This window comes from Panicum virgatum, chromosome 3N (assembly GCF_016808335.1).
Source record: "Panicum virgatum strain AP13 chromosome 3N, P.virgatum_v5, whole genome shotgun sequence".
Taxonomy (NCBI): domain Eukaryota; kingdom Viridiplantae; phylum Streptophyta; class Magnoliopsida; order Poales; family Poaceae; genus Panicum; species Panicum virgatum.
This window is the reverse complement of record NC_053147.1, coordinates 24,652,490-24,673,225: the sequence shown is the minus strand read 5'-3', so window position 1 is coordinate 24,673,225 and position 20,736 is coordinate 24,652,490. Positions and strand designations below refer to the sequence as shown.

General features: G+C 47.9%; 1 protein-coding gene across 1 annotated transcript; it reads left to right on the top strand.

Annotated features, from left to right (window-relative positions):
* Positions 1-5,894: 5,894 nt before the first annotated feature.
* On the top strand, positions 5,895-8,343 carry LOC120665306 (protein OCTOPUS-like). Its single transcript, XM_039944832.1, has one exon. It carries the CDS (start codon positions 6,136-6,138, stop codon positions 8,167-8,169), a length of 2,034 nt encoding a protein of 677 aa, XP_039800766.1. The 5' UTR covers positions 5,895-6,135; the 3' UTR covers positions 8,170-8,343.
* The last annotated feature ends 12,393 nt before the right edge of the window (positions 8,344-20,736 follow it).

The following is a 20,736-nucleotide window of genomic DNA, read 5'->3' as shown; positions in this document are numbered from 1 at the left end:
TGTCAGTGGCTCAGTTATACTTTACACATGTTTACAAGTTGCATGGGTTACCTGAGGCTATGATTTCTGACAGAGACCGTATTTTTACAAGTTCCTTATGGCAAGAATTGTTTAAACTCGGTGATACTAAGCTGCTTATGAGTTCCTCCTATCATCCCCAGACAGATGGCCAAACTGAGCGTCTTAATCAATGTTTGGAAGCATTTCTTCGGTGCACTGTGCATTCTTGCCCCAGTCAGTGGTACAAATGGCTTCCCTTGGCTGAATATTGGTACAATACGACATTCCATACTGCTTTGGGTCACACTCCATTTGAGATTATGTACGGTCACCCACCGCTCCATCTGGGCCTGGTTGATCCTCAGGACTGTGTTGTTTCTGATCTTGCCGACTGGCTTCAGAACAGGAATCTGCTTACCAATCTTATCCAGCAGCTGTTACTACGTGCTCAGCAACGGATGAAGCACCAGGCTGACTCTCATCGTACTGAAAAAGAGTATGTTGTTGGTGATTTAGTCTATCTCAAGCTGCAACCACATATTCAATCTTCAGTGGCTCCCAGAAGTAATCAGAAACTTGCCTTCCACTACTATGGGCCTTTTCCAATTCTACAGCGCATTGGTGCAGTGGCATATCGTCTTCAGTAGCCTGACCATGCTCAAATCCATCCTGTGGTGCATGTGTCTCAGTTGAAACGTCATGTTCCCCCACAAGTTGAGGTTAGTATTGATCTATCAACCGTCTGCACTGATCCTGATGATTTGGTGTCTCCAGTGGCTATTGTGGAACGCGCCTTCAAGGGTGTGGGTGGTGCTACCTCTGCTCGAGTTCGTGTTCAGTGGAATTTTGCTTCTCGACTTCTTTCCTGGGAAGATGAAGCCGATTTGCGCCGTCGATTTCCGAAGGCTTCAGCTTGGGGACAAGCTGCTTTCCAAGGGGGAGAGAATGTCATGACCAAGCATACATCCAGCTCAGCACAACCGTGATGCTTACCTGGTGTCCAACAGTAATGTAGCGATGGGGATTATAAATCCCATACCCTGTGTAATGGAGAGAGACGTGTAGATTCTCTGAACTGTTATCTCTACTTGTTCTAAAGCAAGCAGGCCTCTGAGCACGTCCACAGTGCGAACTCCCTCAAGCTTCTTCTAATCCCAACCCCGATTCTTCTTCTTCCTCCTCAAATCCGTCCAGGCACATAACACACACGCGGGCAGGCTCCAGCGGATTCCTCTTGCAGGCCCGAGGTCCAGGGCGAAGGCTCCGAAATTTACCGAGGGTGCTTGGTCGGGCCCAGGCAAGGAGACGTCTCTTTACTCCCCCTGCTCCTGATGCCTGGTGCTGGTGCTGGTCCCGTCCCGGCCATGGCCCCTGCTCTTCTTCATCGCTTCCCTCTGCACAGGTCTTCCGAATTCGCATTCCGGGCTTGGGGATCCGCGTCGCATGGAAACACAAAACAGACACGGCGCGTCTCCCATATTTCCGCTTGCTCTGCGCGTGCGTCCTTCTTTGATGCCCGAGGAGGACGGAGCTCTTTCTCCGCCGGCCGGGGAAACGGCCGGCCCGAAAGGCGGCGCACGTCCGGCTCGGCCGGAGATGCCACGGCGAACTCGGCTGCTCGTGGGACACGACCGATTCCTTTCCGATGCGCGCGTCGCGTACGATCAAAAGCGAGCGCGCGCTGGCTGCTCACGCGGATCCCAGGCCCGCCCTCTGGTTTCCGCTTTGTGCTTGCTCAAAAGAGGGCGTGGCCTACGCGTAGGAGCCTCAAGTGACGCGATTAGGCCAATCATGGCCTAACCCTCCCCATGGATCCGCCTGTCCATCCATGCCGCCCGAACTGACACCAGGCATCATGCGTCCACGCTCACGCGCTGGCTAGCGTGGCTGGTTTAAGCGCCGCGAGCATGCTTACTTGTACTAGTACGTAGAAAAAAAAGCTCTAATTTTCTCGGAGGAGAGGCTCCAATCATCTCGTCTTACGTGAAGCGTGATCGGCAACGCCAAATCGCCAATGTCAGTGCTCCGTTCGACCGGGAGGGCCGGGGAACGAACGTGATGACCCGCTCCGAATAAAATCTTCACCGCCTGCTGGAAAGATCCCAGAGGGCGGCCATTAAAGAACTCGAGCATGGATCATGGTCTCATGGATGCGTTGCGACCTCACTTGGCTGCTCCTAATCCAGACGCAACCTCTCGCGTGGCGAGGCCTCAAAGAAACATGGGCATTTGGGAGTACGGGAGAGCGCGGCCGATCGCACATGCATGCGACCGTGATGAGGGGCGAGGAAGAGAATTTTTTTTAATTGCCCCTCATCTGGGTACAACTGTAGCATCTATTCGTACACACGCACACTCACCACACACACTACTCGTGTACAACCAGACCTATAAACTACACACAGACTTAAGACCATGTCTTTTTTGAGATCACCGGAATCCATGACTCCGTAGGCGACGGGCGCGTCGCATTCCCTTTGTGGCTCCACGCGTAAGAGGCAACCGCCTAGAATCACACCAAACGGGAACAGTATAATATTGTGGGGACTGTGCCCCGGTGCGAGATCGGGAGCAGGGTTCACGTATCCGACCGGTGACCGGTAACCGCCGGCCTCCGGTTCCGGTATACCGGTCCGGTTTGGCCGGTTACCGGTCGGAACCGGTGGAATTCAAATTTGAATTCAAACTTCCCCGTTCAACCGGTTCCGATCGGTATGCCGGTCGGTTAGACCGGTATACCGGCCGGTTTGGCCGGTATACCGGCCGGTTTGGATGGTAACCGGCCGGTTTGACTGGTACAGGTCAAATTCAAATTTTTTTCTTTTTTTTTTAAATTCAAATGCCCACAAAGTATACTAAATAAATATTTGTACAACATATTTTAGTCTAAATGAACCCTCCAACTCTTTTTTATACTACTTTTACATTGTATTTGTATACTTTCGTATGCACGTTTTTTTTATTTAACTTATAAATTCCGCAAACCATACTAAATGAACGAATTTTTGAGAAAATTTGACACCATTAGATTCATCACACCTTGAAATATTTTTAGGAATTTTTTGAGAATTTTTCATTTTTTTGAATTCAAATTCAAAATTTGAATTTGGACCGGTTGGGAACCGGTCGGAACCGGAACCGGTCCGGACCGGTTTGACTGGTTACCGGTCAAACCGGACCGGTGGTAAGGTTAACCATGATCGGGAGTCGAACTCCCGACCGGCCGCTTCGCACACTGCGAGGGTAGGTAGCGCGTTCGCGGCGAGGAGGAGAATCCTGCGAGGACACTGTTGTTCCCGATCGGAAGGACGCAAAGCCTAGCGCCCTAGCGCCATGATTGTTTATCATTCCTGAGCTCGAGGAAGGCGACAGCTTTGGCTCGCCCTCATGTGCAGTGCAGTGCAGTGCAGCTCTCCTCTCCTCTCCTTTTTACTGGTGTGACAACAAAGCTGATGGCTATTAAGCAAAGCTCCTCACTAGGACCTGAGCTGTTTTGGTCATCGGATGCCTCTCTTTTGTCTCAAATCGGGATCGGTTCGTGCCTGCCCAAGTAGGACAAATCCGGAGGAGAGCTGGGGAGGGACAGCGACACACAGTCCTAGTGCGTGGCGTGCGTGCCTTCTTGTTGCCGCGCTTGTTGAGGCCACGCACGGGGAAATGGCCGAACTAGCCCCCCGTGCTCTTCAGCTCGTGGGCCATGGCGGCATGACTCATGGACAGGTAGGGAAGGGGGGCCGTGGAGGTGGGGTTGAAAAGGGCCAGCGGGAAAGTGAGACCTCATCCATGCACGCCTGCTGCTGTCATCAAAGAAAAAGGTTGTGTTTTGTGGGGGAGGTGGTCATGCTTCCTGATCGTTTTTTCTTTATCGTAGTAGGTAGAAGCTGAATTTTTTGAAGTAAAAAGAAGCTGAATTAACTAGGCTGTGGAAATGGCTTCACCAGGAGCCAGCCAAGTAGTAACATTTGTTGGTGTTTTACTAGATTCCACTGGCGAGAGCTGCCCCCGTCTTGAACCGATCCCTTTCCATGAAAAACCATATGCACCGAAGCTGATTGGATGACACCGCCCGGGTTTTATCATTTTTTTTCTTTCGAATGGATGTGCTACACTATAGGAGTGGAGTACGTGCTGCTAACCAGGCTCTAAAGACCGTCCCGTTTCTTGGAACGTACTGCTGCGATTCTGCGTCACGAGAGGGTTGTGGGCTGATGACGAAGCGAGCAAGGACGACGACGGGCGGCTCCCCTGCCCCTCCCTCGTCGCTGATGAACGAATTGATTACCCTCAGATGTCTCACGTGGCCCCCGTCCGGCCCACGGAAGCTGCCGGCCAGGCCACCTCCGCCTGTCAGCGCTGAGCATCCGGCACTTTTGTTGAGTTGGTGTTTAGTTGATGAAAATTTTTATATAAAAGTCATATCAAATATTTGACCACACGTCAAAAGAGATTTTTAGACACTAATTAAAAAATTAATTTCAGAACTCACTTGAAAACAGCGAGACGAATTTTTTGAGACCTTTGACCGCATTATTAGCACATATAGATTACTGTAGCATTTATGGCTAATCATGCACTAATTAGACTCAAAAGATTCGTCTCATCGTGTACATCTAAATTGTACAATTAATTTTATTTTTTAACTATATTTAATACTCCTTGTATGTATCTAAAGGTGAGACAAAAATTTTTGGGTGAAAATTTTTGGTAACTAAATGGGCTGTCAGTTTTGCCTACGTCGCTGGCCTCCTCCTCCTCCACTTTTTTTTGCTCAGGGCAATTTTTTACATTTTTATGCTTCATGGTAATTTTTTTTACCGGATGTGTAGCCGGTGCGAGTCTGCACTTGTCTTCCCTCGAGGCCTTTTCAACGTTCTCTCTCACTCACCTGGCCGATGGAGCTTCGCCAGGCACTCCAATCCAAACGAGAGAGCACGAAGCACCTGAAAACGGGAGGGGTATGGCGTGCCGACATTTTTAACACGTTTCTTGGCTGCTAGCTGCTGCCGATCGAGCGTGCCAAGTCCACATGATACCGCTACGCCTACGCTACGGTCCGGCGGCCACGGGCTCCTCCGGCCACATCCGACGCTGCGAGCTACTAGAATAGTGCTATACCAGTGTAGGTGTAGCACTAGCACACATGACGCGTCGCTCTTGGGCCGTAGCTGCTGTACAGTAGCAGCGGGGTAGCGACCATGTTGCGTCCTGTTGGCGTCCATCCGCGGATGTGCCAATTGTTGGCACGCCCAAACGTGCGCGGCAAACGCGAACTTTAGTGGTCACCGCCTGCCAAAGCAGGTGAAAAACTCACGGCTTGCAATCCACATCTGTGGTTGTCTTGGCTATCATCCTTGGTCCATTTCTTTTAATCTGAAATACTCCATCTATTTTTACTTACATGTTGTATTAGATTTGTCTTAAATTAGAATTAACTAGCTTTGGTCAAATTTAGAGAAAAATATATCAATAACAATAGTACTACTCAACATAGGGCCGGACTCTCAACATATATTTCATGATGGATTCAATAGAATAATTTAGTATTGTAAATATTTTTGTTCGACATATTTGATTAAAGTTGGTTAAAATTTAGAACAATTCTAATGCGATATATAAATAAAAATAGAGGGAGCAGCAAGTGAAACGTTACCCCGCTTTTTCTTCCTCCTTTTGACCGAGTCTCCAGAAATTGTGCTCATTGCAGGGTTGGAGTTCACGTTATAAACGCAGAAACTTGCATGCTACTTTGTGAGTGTGACATGGTCGCATTGATGCTCGCACGCACGAAGGAATGATCTACCTTTGGATCAAGCAACGCCGAAAGGCCAACCTTGGCGAGATCACAGGGGCGCCCGGTAATACAAACAACATGTAGCAACAGTGAGCGAGAAAGCGTGTGCATTTGATCCCCTTCACCTTCCCTTGGGAAAGGAGTAAAAAAGCAAACCAAACCAGCAGCCTCGAACCCCGAGAAGGCCACACGGAGAAAAGCAAAAGAACAAGAGAGAGAGCTCAGAGCCAGCCCGAGAACCGTGATTCCTAGGCCTTACACAAAACCATCCGCCGCGAGCGACGACGAAGCAATGTGATACAAGCCGGGGGGGCTAGCCAGCTGTTCGGGGTCGGCGTAGATAGATGGTGCTGCAGATGGAGCCGCCGGTGCCGCCGCCGCGCCGGTCGGTGTCCACCACATGCGACCTCCACCCGGAGGAGACCTTCACGGGCTTCTGCGCCGCCTGCCTCCGCGAGCGCCTGGCCGGGCTCGAGGCCTCCGCCGCCACGGCCGCAGCGCCGGGCCGCAAGTCCACCTCCGCCATCCGCTCCCTCTTCTCCAGGCCATTCAACGCCGCCGCCGCCGCCGCTGCAGCCGGGGGGCCCTCGGGATCCGGCGCCGCCGCGCTGCCGGACCTCCGCCGCAGCAAGTCCTTCTCCTGCGGGCGCGGGGGCGACGCGCTGGCCGCTGCCGTCGCCGGCGCCGGCGGGGCGTACGAGCCGCAGCGACGGTCCTGCGACGTGCGCGGGCGCAGCACGCTCTGGGCGCTCTTCCACCTGGACGACCGCGAGCGTGTCCGCGACGGCACGGCGTTCGGCGCCTTCCCGGCCTCGTCCTCCGCCGCCGCGGCCGCGCTCGCCGCCGAGGTCCTCCCGCCCCCGCAGCCGCCGCCTCCCCCGCCGGCGTGCGTCCCGGAGGTGTTCTTGGACGAGGAGATCGCCGTGGCCGAGGATTCCGACGGGATTGTTCCTGCGACGGAGCCCGTCTTGGTGGTGGACACGTCTGGGGAGATGGAGACCGAGGCCTATGCCCCGGCGCGGGACGTACGGGCCATGAAGGATCACATAGATCTCGAGTCCTCGCAGTCGCAGCAGCCCAAGAAGCCGCCGCCCAAGGACCTCAAGGAGATTGCAGGGAGCTTCTGGCTAGCCGCCTCGGTGTTCAGCAAGAAGTGGCAGAAGTGGAGGCGCAAGCAGAAGATGAAGAAGCAGGAGGCCGCGGGCAGCAAGGCTGCTGCTGCGGCGATGCCCCCACCGCAGAAGCCGTACAAGCCCTCATTCCTCCGGCGGAGCCGCTTCCACCGCGGCGAAGCCGGCTCGGAGTTCGCTGGGGGCCGGCGTTCGTGCGACACCGACCCAAGATTCTCCCTTGACGCCGGCCGCATGTCCGTCGACGATGTGGGCTTCTCCTGGGACGAGCCCCGCGCGTCCTGGGACGGCTACCTGTTCGGCGCCGGCACCGGCATTGGCCTCGGCCGCGCGCCGCCGCCGCTCTCCCGCCTACCTCCCATCCTCTCCGCGCTCGAGGACTCCCCCGCCGGCGTCGTCGAGCGCTCCGACGGCCAAATCCCCGTGGAGGACGACTCCCAGCCCGACGCCGACGCCGACGCCAACGTCCCCGGCGGCTCGTCCCAGACGCGAGACTACTACCTGGACACATCAAGCAGGCGCCGCCGGAGCCTTGACCGGTCCAGCTCCGTGCGCAGGTCCTTCGAAGTCGCTGACCCAAAGCCAGGACCCGTGCCCGTGCCTGTGCCTGTGCCTGTGCCCGTGCCAGTGGCGGCGCCGGCCGCCATTGCCAATGGGAAGGAGTCTCCTCTAATGGGCAGCTCGGAGTTCTACCACTTCCACCACGCCGAAGACCTGCTCGACCACCACCGCTTCAGCACGAGCTCCCTCGTCGAGGACTTCTCCGCCAGTCTTGACGCCGCGTTCCACGGCCCCGCGAAGAAACTGCGGCGGTGGCGCAAGGCGTGGAGCCTCTGGGGCCTGATCCACCGCCGTGCCGCCGGACGCCGCTCCGACGCGGCGGACCGCGCGTTCTCGGAGCCCTGGCCGGAGCTGCGGGCCCGCGGGTACAACGGCCGGATGCAGCGGTGCAACAGCAACGCGAGCGCGCGGAGCTCGTTCAGCAGCAACAGCGGCGGGCTGGGCAGCTCGCGGCGCAGCTGCGCGGACGCCCACGGCAACGTGAAGCGGCGGCGCGAGGAGTGCGCGGCGCTGGAGCGGAACCGCAGCGCGCGGCGCTCGCCGGGGCACGCGGACAATGGCATGCTGCGGTTCTACCTGACGCCGGTGCGGAGCGCCAGCGGCCGCCGGGCCGCCATCCTCCCGGCCAAGGGCGGCCGGCAGCTGAGGTCGCAGTCCTTCGCGCGGACCATGCTGGGGCTGTACTGAGTACTGACGACGGCGAGCTGCCGATCAGCCGCTGTTGCATTTCTTCTGTAGCTGATGGATTAGATGTTCAGGAGTTTGGGCAGTGGTGGTATAACCATAGATCCCTACATCCATGTGTAGCGCAGTGACCATTTTGTTCATTCGGGGGCTGGATAAAATGAAGTTTTAATCTCATGACCGCATCTTAATACTCGGAGGCGTTGCTCGACGCATCCATTCTTCCATGGCTAGCGTGCTGCATAGCTGAATTATGCTCTGTTGCTGTTAATGCTCGAGCCTCGACCACAGCATGCTCTACCATGCTCTACAGCAGCGAACAGGTGGAGCCTGGTAGAGCCAATGGTAGTGTAGCGAATTGGTTTGTTCTTTTAACGCCATTTTCAAAAAATGGCCATCGTTGAACCTATTTTCCCACAAACTAGTGAGGTGGCATGTGTATTTGCTGGGCTAGTATTGATATTCTAAATATATCTTGTATTTTTATCTAATTATTATTTATAAATTTAAATTTTTCTCGTCACATGCTATTTGCTTCAATAATCAAGAGTGTTTTTCTGCTGCTAGTGCAGTGGTGTCTTCTTTTGCCTACATCTTTCTTTGTCAGTGATGTGGCCTCATGGCAAGCACACAGCCCTAATCCTGTCACGACTACCTATCTCTTCGATCTTTGCTACTACCATTCGTTGTAGTAGTAGTAATCTATTTCTTATCTACCAGCTCTTGCAGTAATGTTGTCCATTGCTCAATTCAACTGATTCAGTTGTTTTTTTGCTAGCTCCTCTACTTCATGATCCTCTTGGTCGTCTGCTGCTACTATGTTTAATTCTGTCCTTTGTTGCATGGCGCCACGCCTCCATGGCCTAGTTTTTTGCTTTTTGGAAGCCAACAAATCTCCATAGTGCAGAGGTCAAGCCTGATAAGCTTACTATACCAATCATGACATGATTGATATTGTCCTGGTCCCTGATCTGCTTATGGTGTTTTTTTTGAGCTTGTGGTGTTAATTGTGAGGTGCGGTAGTGTCTTGTAGCAACAAACCTTTGGAGGATGGTAGTCTAATATAGTGCAAAGCCTAGAATTGTATTATATATTTTAACTAATAATAATATAATCGTGAAGGTGCATTTGGAATTTTGATAATATAATAAAATATATATGTGGTAAAATATGTTAAGTGTTTGTGTAGCTAGTATTTTATAGGTATGTACGATATGTAGCTTGATATGCAAAATGGTGGATAGATTTATATTTATAAATATATTTTAATGGCACTGGTGGGTAATTTATAAACTTGTTTCTTGGGAGAGTTTGTACTGTTTTCGCTTTTCACAAACTATTTTTAAAAACACCCTTGTCTATCGATGGATGGTTAATGATAATCTTAGGGAAACTTTGGTGTTTGACTGATCAAAAGTCATGGTAAACTTTCTTGCCCGTGTACTGAATGATGGGTTTGTTAGTTAAACAAAAATCTAGATGCAAGGTGGTTCTTTTAAGTTCAGTGCAGATTTGCAGCTTGTGGGACAGTGATCAAAAGTCATGGGAAACTTTCTTGCCCATGTACCGAATGATGGGATTGTAAGTTAAACAAAGCTCTGGATGCAAGGTGGTTTTTTCAAGTTTAGTGCAAATTTGCAGCTTGTGGGACAGTTTCTACTTGTCCAACTTGTAAACATTTGCATGGAAGTGTGATAATAGCTTACCGAGTGATCTAACAACTAAAGGACAAACATGTAGCATTAATCAATCTGCCTACTATAAAGTTAAAACAAAAAAAATATGTAGCATTACCTCTATTGCTGCCTGCTATAATTAATTGTAGTTAGTGTTACCTTTATTGCTACCGGCTATAATTAATTGTAGCACCCTGGTTGATGCCACTTTGCTCAAATTGTTCACTGAATATGAGTTTCATCAACAAAGATGCTTTGCTTTAATAAATTTTATTACTTAACCCATCCCCATATATTCATGATGACCTATGGATGAATATGCAAGCATGAGAGTACCTTTGCAGGAGGGGGGGGGGGGTTTATTACACTGACGCCGCAGCGCATGGAGAGGCCGAGAGTTTCGAGCAATCTGATGTTCAATGCTTTGAAGAACTTTGGCGAGGTGTAGAGATCGTAGAGGCAAGTTCTAGGCAAGTATAGGAACTCCGGTGGCGAGTCGTAGAGATTGCAGAGGCGCTACATTGTGGAACTCTAGCGGCGAGTTCTACATATTGTTGTTATGAAGTCAACCTGCTCTCGTATGGGTTCTGTTTGGATTTATTTTTAAAAAAAATAAATCTGGCTCATCTATGGAAACGTGACGTCAACTCTAGTTTAACTGTCATAGATCCTATAATTGCAATTTCTCATATTTTGAAAAAAATAGAGTCAACTCATGCGTTGCATACCTTCGTCTTCAGCCGATCTTGCTTCATGAGGAATATGTTCTCGTATAGGTTCTGTTTGGATTCTTTTTTTTTAAAAAAAAAGTAAATTTGTCTTATCTATGAAAACGTGACGTCAACCTATTTCCATATAGATTTTAAATTTTATTATAAGGGGTATTAAAATAAGAAAATAAATTAACATGTTTGGGTTCGCGTATGGAAACGTGATGGGCCTGGTTAATAAAATAAGGAGTATTTTTGACTAATATTATTATAATGACAGTGATGAGTAATTTAATTTTTTTTTATTTTTTTAATTAATATGGGAATTTTTAGGCCTTGAGAGCGAATGTGGAGGCTTCGTTTGTTGGCTAAATAATAAGATAACTAGCAAGGTGGCCCGAGCTAATAGCACGAGTAGCTAGTTTTTTATTTAGTTTTTTATTATTTACATTAAAAAACTCAACTTGCAAGAAACAAGCTGTCTCCGAGTGTTAATGTAACAAGAAAAAACCTCACGTAGGCCGAGAATCTCCAAACCTCAGCCTCACCCTTACACAGAGGTGGGGTAACCCAAGCCGTTACTTGTGTGAGAGCGGGCCGGGATCTATTTTATGGACTTTGGCCTGTAGACATGCGAGTGTATTTTTTTTCACCTCAACCTGAAATTCGCCCACTAGGAATCGAATCCATGACAATAAGGAGTGCTAGTGAGACCATCAAATCAATCCGGCTAGGCACCCGTTCGCAAATTTATTTACCTCTCATCTGCTCTTGCTGAATACTACCTGCAGCTTTCTATGCATAGGAGTTCATACCAATCATCAATTTTTATGTTGGTTTGTTCTATATTATAGTTGCATATTTTATTACTTTAACCTGCAAAATCTAAATTTGAGGATTGAATTTTGATATTGGGTCACCTTCAATATGGATGCATATAATATATGTTTGTGTTTATACAAAGTTTTTTTATAAGTAGTTATGAAATATATTTATATGTATGTGTTAGTGATGTTTGCTAACAGTCTGTAACTTAGATGTTGAAGTTCGATTTGTATCTTGCACTATTTTAATTATTATTTAGCGAAAATATATCTAGCGTAGTTGTTAGAGCACCTAAGTAGCATCTAGCATATCTAGATCTGACACATCATATGAGCGAAATAAAAATGATCATGGATTAGACAAAAAAATTATGCTAAAAGATAAGTTGGGGCCTCATGCTGACTTTAGCAAATAAAAGTTATGCAAATCTTATATATATATGTGTGCTATATGAATGCATATATGTTCTAAATCTTTTATTCAATCGAATCAATTATTATTTTTCCCAGTTTGGTCACTGCATAATTTTTTATTTGTTTTTAGCCTATATGACTGTATAAATTGGCCTACTTTAGAGTTTTGTCATCTTAGTTCCATATATAACTTTGTTGTTGTTTCTAACTCTTCTTTTTTATCTTCTATTTTCTATAACTATTTCTACTGATTTCTCTGTATTCCATTTTCTTCCTCTGTATAGTTGAATCAATTAGTGTGTTTCACATCCGATACATCTAATGGAGAAGTTTCTTATTTAGTTCGAGTCAGTTGCTGAGTTTAGATTGTGTCTCATGACTTTTGTTTTTTTAAGCGAAGAGGACAAGCGGCAACATTTGTTTGAATCACTTGTTTTGTACCATACGCAATCAGCTTTGGGATAGGTTAGCAGGGTTCTAGGCATCTTGCTATGGCTAAAATAACTTGTGGCTTCTCTTATGAATATAGAGCCATTTTGAAAATTATTCGGTAGAACGGGTTCTCTTATTTTTTTCATGAATATATGGAAGATGTCAAATGTTCAACGTGCCCTGGCTATAATTTTATATTCTCCCCTAATATAAAATTTGATTTCATAATAACATAATTTCATATGAAATAACATAGTAGTGACTAATGATATTAATTAAAGACTAAACCAATAATTCCACTTTGTCTTTTTTCTTTTTCCCTCATTTTCTCATTTTTTTCCTACCTTCCTTTTCTATTCACCTTTTCTACTTTCTTTATCCGTTCAACCTTGCTGCTTCTTTATCTTTTTCTATTCCCTTTCTCTATACTTCTTTAGAGGTATAGATCACATTTTGTGTTCCGTACCTAGTGTTTTTTCATATACATATAAAATATTAGATGTGGATAATAATGTTAAAAATTATTTATACTATTTGATTCCTCACGCGATTAAGTCTGTAATTTTCCCCATACATCTATTAAGATTGGGCTAATAAATAGTCACATTTATTTGTAGATTTCGGTGCTTTACTCTTTATCCCAATGATTATTATTTCTATGGAACTATTTGTATAATCTTTGTTGACCACCATCAGATTAGTTTGTATAGCTGAAGTTATTCAGGAATATAACATTTATGATGATAATCTTTGTTTGGAGAAAGCATTGGTTCTTCAGCAGATGTTTCTCTCACATTGATTGGAACTCTGCGCATCGTCACTATCTTTTTCATCCCTATCTTGATGTTTGGTTGCTCACTTGCTCCAGAAGAAACGGACTGATTGAGTTTGGCAATGGTTATGAGTAGAATCCAGTTTGCTTCATGCAGCTGCATGTACTGTAGGACGTTCTTGAGACTCAAAACATTGTGATTTGGAATCTCGGGCAAATACTACGGTCGCGCTGCTGTGCAGGGCGTTCTGAAGATTTTTGAAAGCAATTATCTCTTTCTATAATACAGATACAATTCAATTATGATCGCACTGTCACGCTTATGCTACTGCCGTATTTCTTTCTTTTGCATATTTGAGGAGGGTTAATGTGAGACATAGATGAAGACGTGAGTTTTTATGTGGACTCTGTATTTAACTTTAATTTGATACAGACACTTTTGGGTAGTTTATAATATTACATGCATTAAATTAGACATAGACTCTTCTGGTCAATTTAGACCGATAGATCTTTATTAAATCCAATAGTGTAAATTCTATACATTAATACTATTTAGATCTTCACTAAATTAAACTTTATTTGACATGGAACTCAAATTTGGTTTTTATTATTGCATTTGACATATACTATTTGTTTAGCTATTTTCCTTCTTAATATGCTTCTTAATCACTCTTCACATCAACTACAATTTTTTTGTTTCTAGTTCTTGCATTTATCTATTTATTAGTCATATTCAATGCCAATTTTTTTATAATTTTAATTTTAATTTTGCTATTTGGCTAATATGAATTTTTTTGTCTAGTGCTAATGCTAATTTTCTTAATTTGATAATTTAGAATTTTCCTATTTAGTAATTGTATCAATATGGACTCTTTGGTGGAGCCCTAATTTTCTTATTTTTTTAATTTTAAATTTAGCTATTTACTAATCTTACTCAGCATGGACTCTCTGTCATATCCTACTTTTCATTAATTTTTTAAATCCGAAATTAGTAATTTATTAATCATATTTGATATGGACTCTTGAGTTAGTTTGAACCGTTAGATCTTCATAAAATCCAATAGTACAAATTCTTCTATTTTTTAGATTAACGTGGGAATTTCTAGATCTTCTCGCCGAACGTGGTGGCTTGTTTTAATAGTCATTTAATAATATAATAGATAGATAGATGAGATCAGCGAACGAGACCAGCGAACAGGCAAAGAGACACAAGAGCCGTGGCGCCGGTGATCGTGCGTAGTCACGCCATGCCCGCCGGCACGACGCCGCACCGGCTCAGCTCGGCAGCGGCAACGTTGGATTCGCCGTCGCCCGGGCTCTACTCCGATCCTGGCGGTGGCGCGCACCTGCTGGAATGCCCCGGTGCCTTTCTTGGACAGCAGCGGCCGCCGCCGCCTCGGAAACCGTTATAGGCGGCGCCCATATTCCGTCGGTCCCCCGCACTCGCTGTCGGCTGTCGCTGCCGGCCAGCCGCTGGGTGATGGTCTCCAAAACAAAACCCGCCGTGGCCGTGCGGCCGTGCCAGCACCGATTCTTCTCCCCCGCGTCCGCCGCCGCCGCCGCCGCCGTGTCGTCGGCGTTTCGTTCTCCTGCCCGCCCCCCGCGGCGCAGCGCGTAGGCGTGGTGGTGGGCGCTCGTGGGCATTTGTTTTTGTCCACTTGGTCGGTCGGTTGGGCTGGGCACCCTCGTGCGCCGGGGAGCGAAACCCGGCGCGCGCACGGGTCTGTTGGCTGTGCCGGGCTCCGATCGGGAGCAGCAGGACCCGAGACGCAGGCAGGCCCGCAGATTCTGCTGATCCGGGGTCGGCCAGGATGCACGGACGGACGTGTGCCGCATATACTACCAGTATCATTATTCAGTAATCTTACAAGTAGGCGTAGAATAACCGTTACATCTAGGATGGACGCCGGCCGTTCGAATTTTTAATTTTTTTTTCACCGTGCTAACGCTCTGCATCAACGGGCATGTGCAGAAGAGGGGAAAAAAGAATCGCCCACATGGCCACATGTCCCTGAGACTTGTTCAGGCGCTACATTAACTGCGGAACTCAGTTTTTTTCCTTTTTTTTGCAACGTGGCACATCTGATCTCACACCTCTTGGGCACGGAAGTTACACTGCGTTCGTTCGACAGTAGCACGGAACATCGAAAGTTCGTCCCGGAGCGCATCTCTTAACACGATTCACGGCCAAACCGGCCCAACCAAAGTGGCCACATACACAGTAAAATTTCGGACCGTAGATATGAAATCCAACGGCCTCCGCTCTCGGCACCAGCGCCGCCGCCCAGGGCGTCGAATCGACCGACGCCTTCGCCCTACAGCTCCGCGCGGGCGGACCCGGGCAGGCCATGGCCCCGGCCGTGAGCATGGACTGCTCTGCCGCCTCCGCCTCAGCCTCCATGCTCCAGCTCGGCTCGGCCGGCGCACCACCGAGCTGGTTCGCCACGCTGCCACCCGACCCAGACCCAGCTCCATCGTGGCGAAGCTCTGTTCGCCGCCGCCGTCGGTACATACGGACCTGGCCGATCCCCACCGCAGCGACGCTATGTTCAGTGCCGTCACTGGGCCGCGCCCGCTGCCTATGCGCCTCGCGCCCGGTCTAGCCTGGCCACGGGCCGCAGACGGCTGCTGCGCTGCGCGCCCGCCAGGCCACAGGCCACGCGCCGACCGCCTGCGGCAACTGGGCCGCTCCGGCTCGCCAGCCTCAGTCGTGTCACGCATGAGAAGGAAGAGAGACGAACAGCACTTGCCTACTGTTGCTCCATGATGGGGAAGCAGACGAGGAGGATGTACGCAGCTACCACAGGTGAGCGAGGAAGCAGAGGAGTTAGGGGAGCTGCTGTAGCTCAGGGACAGAGAAGAAGGGGCCTTCGCGCCATGGCTGCTTGGAGGGGACCAAGGAAAATCGGCTACTGCCTTTCTTATTCTGCGGCTGGGAGAAGATAAGGCAGGCAAGAGGATGTGCACGTGGCTGACGGCAGCACAGGAAACGTGGAATGGATTGGAAGAGAGGGAGAGTGCAGGATTACGCGTGTAATTAGTATAGGTTTTGTTTAATAGGTTTTTAGGCTACATCTTGGGTAGTGAGTTTGGCCGACAAACTAAGATAATTTTCACAATTAAATATTTCTTAATTCACACGTACTAGATACGAAATAAATTTTCAGGATTTTCGATCCGCAAGAATTTCTAGAAATTAGGAAACAGAATTTCGACATCGATGTCAAAGATCCAATTTCCTACATCCAATTTTTTCCTACAGTTTAGAAAATCCATTTTCGTATTGTTTGGAGCGTCATAAATTTCTTCACAAGTCACAGCACATTTTAACGGACCCATAATTGTTGGAGCACTATTCAAATATTCTTCAAAATTTCATTAATTACTGTTTGTATTCTACTAATAAGATCTAAATTCCGATTAAACAATTCTGAGCTCATAGCAAGATCCAAAACGTAACAATAATAAGTTATGGATTGACAAATTCCATGCTTCTAAAAAAATAATTGACCTTCTTTTCCAACGATAAATGTAGCCAAAAAATAATAGCTATATTTTTATTCCACAAAATAATGTATTACATAAATAATGCTTTTATGATAATGGTGTTCTCTAAAATATATAACAAGAGCAACAACAGGCTGCCAACCATGAGAATTATGAGAAAATAACAAAGCCATGGATTTATTTTACAAATGTTGCAACGTAAAAAAGAACAAATACTACTGCAAGCAAAAAATAAAATAAAAACCCATTCGTTGTAATAATATGAAAAACACAGCAACAAATATCTAATTTTTTAATTACACAGTTTCAATCTTAAAATTATTTGTCCCTCAAATTAAAGACAATTCCAGCAGCACATCACCTGCCGAGGGGATACGTAGATGGCTAAACATAAATGCAAACTAAAAAAACAAATGTACTACGAAAAATATGGCATCTAGGACTCAAACGACCAGTTCACTGGCCCACGCGGCAACGCGGCGACCATTTCTAGTCTCCAAGAATACCCAATCTTTTTACTCCCAATTTTATATTGAGATTTGCTTAAATATTTGAGACACAGAAAATACCTCCTTCTCCAACACTGATCCTATTTATAATTCCCAAAAACTTTCAAACGATGTCATTATTAGTGGGACCTCCTCCTTAAACCAAGCTTATCATCTACATATCACTCATGTGTATTTTTTATATTTGATTTTAACTTGCATCCAAGATAGTTTGATGCTTTTATCATCTACATATAATCTACGTAAAGTCGATTTTTACGTGCATCTCTCTCTCTCTCTTGATGCTTGCCGATGCTACCACACCCACACGTCTGTGCCTGCCAGTAAAACTGCCTGCGGCTGTACAACGGGCGCTCCCTTCTGACATGGAAGCAGGATTTCAAGCCGCGCATCGCTTCCATGACATCGCCGTCCGACCTGGCGAAAGCGGTCGATTATACGGTTGGACAAGCGCGAAATCACCGATTGGGAGACCGCGTGTTTTGAGCAAGCGGGAAGCTTGGGAGTTAGTTTTAGGAACTGTTGGAGGTTGATTTTATTGATCGTGTATTCGTGTCTAAAATTAGAGTATTGGGAGATGCTTTTAGGAACTCTTGAAGATGCTTTTATGGCGGGGCGTGAGAGGTCTCTCTCGTCGGCATCGCAGGACGCTGGCGCTGGCTGGGCTTGGCCTTGCCTTGCAACCGAGGAATGAGAAGAAATGAATACGACGAGGGGATGGCGCACCGGATGTACGTGACGGACGACGGCGGCGGCGGCGGCGGCGAGGGTGAAGCGGCAAGCACGGCCGGCTGGCTCGCCGGGCCCGGGGGGCCCCTCTGCGGCTCTGCTCTTCCCGACGCCCGGTGTCAAGTCCCTCGATCGCATTCATGGCGCCTGAGCCTGACTGCGCGCGCCCCGGCCGGCCCGCCGCAGTGAATGGAGGCGATCTATCGAGTAGAGGGTGTGTTTAGATGTATTTTAAATTTTTGTGTTTTTAGAAGAGAATCTTTAATATTTGAAATATTAAATGTAGATTAATTATAAAATTAATTATAAATCTCGTCTGTAAATTACTGAGACGAATCTAATGAGCCTAATTAATCTATCATTAGAGCATATTTACTGTAGTAGCAATTTAGTGTCTAATCATATTATAATTAGACTCGTTAGATTCGTCTCGCGATTTACAGTCCATTTGTGTAATGTGATTTATTTTTTAATTATATTTAGTACATCATACAAGTAATTTACAAAAATTTTGTATTTTGCTTTTTGAGATCTAGAGCGAATCTGGTGATGATGCGGGGCTTACGATGGCGCCCCCACAATCCACAGTCCATGACCATGTCGGCACGTTGCAGGAAGCCACAGTGGAGAGCCTGCCCGCCTGTCGTCTCAGCCCCGGCCCCCGCTGCCAGCGCTGCGCTCGAGCGAGGAGCCCGAAACGCGTCCGACCCCGATGCTACTCCTCGTACCAGGGAGGCGACGTGCCATGGAGTTTTACGGTTACCCAACTGACTGGGGCCCGCCCGTCGGCGAGTGACCACTGACCAGACGTGCGTGGCTCAGGGCTTCTGCTGGCTTCTGCCCTGCTACGGACTGTGCGCGCTCCCGTTGTGTGCGGATGGCGCTGCGCTGTTTCTCCTTTTCAGCCGAAGCCGTGCCATGGACGGGGGAGAGCGGCAGCGTAATGATTTGGATTCTGAATTGTTTGGGGACAGTGTATAGCGCGCTTCTCTTACTCATAACTCATCTGCGTACGCGGTCACGGTCGACGACGGGCAGCTCCTGCAATGGTGGTACTACTTGTTTCTGTCGTGCTACCGCCTGCTAGAGAGTCAACACTCCACGGTAGACAGCCCCTCCGCACTCGCCATGAATGATGAATCCTTCACCAATTCATCAGTTATGAGCAGGTGGTTATGAGTACTTCATCGATGGCAACATCCAAGTTCAAACACCAGTAGATTACATCGTAACACGATCTGCATATCATGGTCCACGATTAATCTTGAGCGCTTCGCTTGATGACACGGTACAAGAAACAAACACAAGGGGCCTACAGCTGAGTGACTATTTCAGGGCCAACTCTGCCCTGGTTAAAGTTGACGCCTGCACGGCCCAGGGGGAGCACGAGATCGCCCATGCCAGCCCGTTTCCTTGCCTTGCTTGCACGATTGCCTCTTTTTTGCCTGGTCTGGACGCGTGCATGGCATGCATGCATGGAGGGTCGAAACGACAGGTTGCTGATCATAGCTGTGGTGGAAAAATTCGTGCAGGTTCGGCTCCATGTTAGGCAGGCCACCTTTTCTCGTTCGATCTCCTCCGTTCTTGCATTGCAGGGGGCGGTCGTGCAGTGCTTCGACACTTGGCAGAGTTCCCTTTGAAGCCACGCAAGGTTGGATGCATGGACGAGACGTTGATCACCACTGAGTTTCACTTTCACCTGTGTATTGCAGGCAGTACTGCCACGTATATTTTCTTCATGACCTTTTTTTTAGATGATTTTCTTGACGACCTGAGAAGAAGCATTTTGCAGCATCCGAATGGAACCAAAGCAGCCCAAGTCAGCCATCGATCCGACTCCTTTTTCCTTTTTCTTTTCTTTTCTTTCAAGTGGACGCGGCCTTGGGCCCTGGGCTTCCTACAAAAGTGTGCTCCGAATTCTCATGGGCTTGCTTTTCCAGGGAAAATGGCCAGCCCATGCAAATGGTTTGGTCGTTTTGGATTACTCCTACTAATGGGGCGGGGCTTGACGAGTTTTTTGGATGGGTTTTAATACAGGTACTATTGGATGGGTGGAAACGGGTGGCACTATGAAACAGGTTGGGGCGGGTTGGGTTGACGACACAAACGGGTTGGGGCGCTATGGTAGTAGATCGGCGCGTAAGTTGCATATCATCTTCTGTCGTGATTTCGGGTTGGGGCGGGTGGGGCCATTGGGCCGACGGGGTGGGTCGGGGCGGGTGGTAGTTAGGGCTTTTTGAAATATGGGTAGGGATGGATTTGGGGCGGGTTGAACCCCATTAGCAGACGTATTTTGGATACAATTTTTGATGTCTGAAATTTTCATTTGAATTCACTTAATTCAGCAGTGACACAGAAAGGACAGGAGAGAAGCATTTCAGTACCAATACTAATCAGATTCTTCTAGGTATCAGTACTTTCGAGCCTTCGCCGCAGCTGCACTGCAAAAGAAAAAAACAGTTTAAACTTGATCAATGATCAACTCGTGGATTTGTGGACCCCAAACAGAGAACAACTCCAACAAACGTACGCAAACTGGTGTACCCTATCGGCTTTGCTTATCCCCAGATGAACCGTGCGGGCTTAATTTGACTGTTGGCCGTCGTCTTCAGTATTTAAGCCCAAATCGCATCCGCTAGCGATGTGCTTTACTACTGAAATCCAATGTAGTTGTTGAGGGTCCCGTCTTTATTTGCTGGATGATTTGGACATCGTAGCGCCAAGTTACGCAATACGAGCCAATCAAACGGAATCGTGAGCTCATACAGTACCAGTGTACCACACTTCCACCGAGAACCAGGTGCTTCGTGGTAGCGCACAATGCCGATATGAAAGGGCTCGAGGGCACCTTTTCTTTTCACCTTTTTTCCCTTCTTAAAAAAGGACTTGAGGACGGGGCGATTGGGCGACGAGGTCGCAGTCGTGTGTGTCTGTGTCGTGTGTGTAGGATACGCTAAGAGCAACTCTAATAGACCTGCTAAATTTGGATGAGCAAAT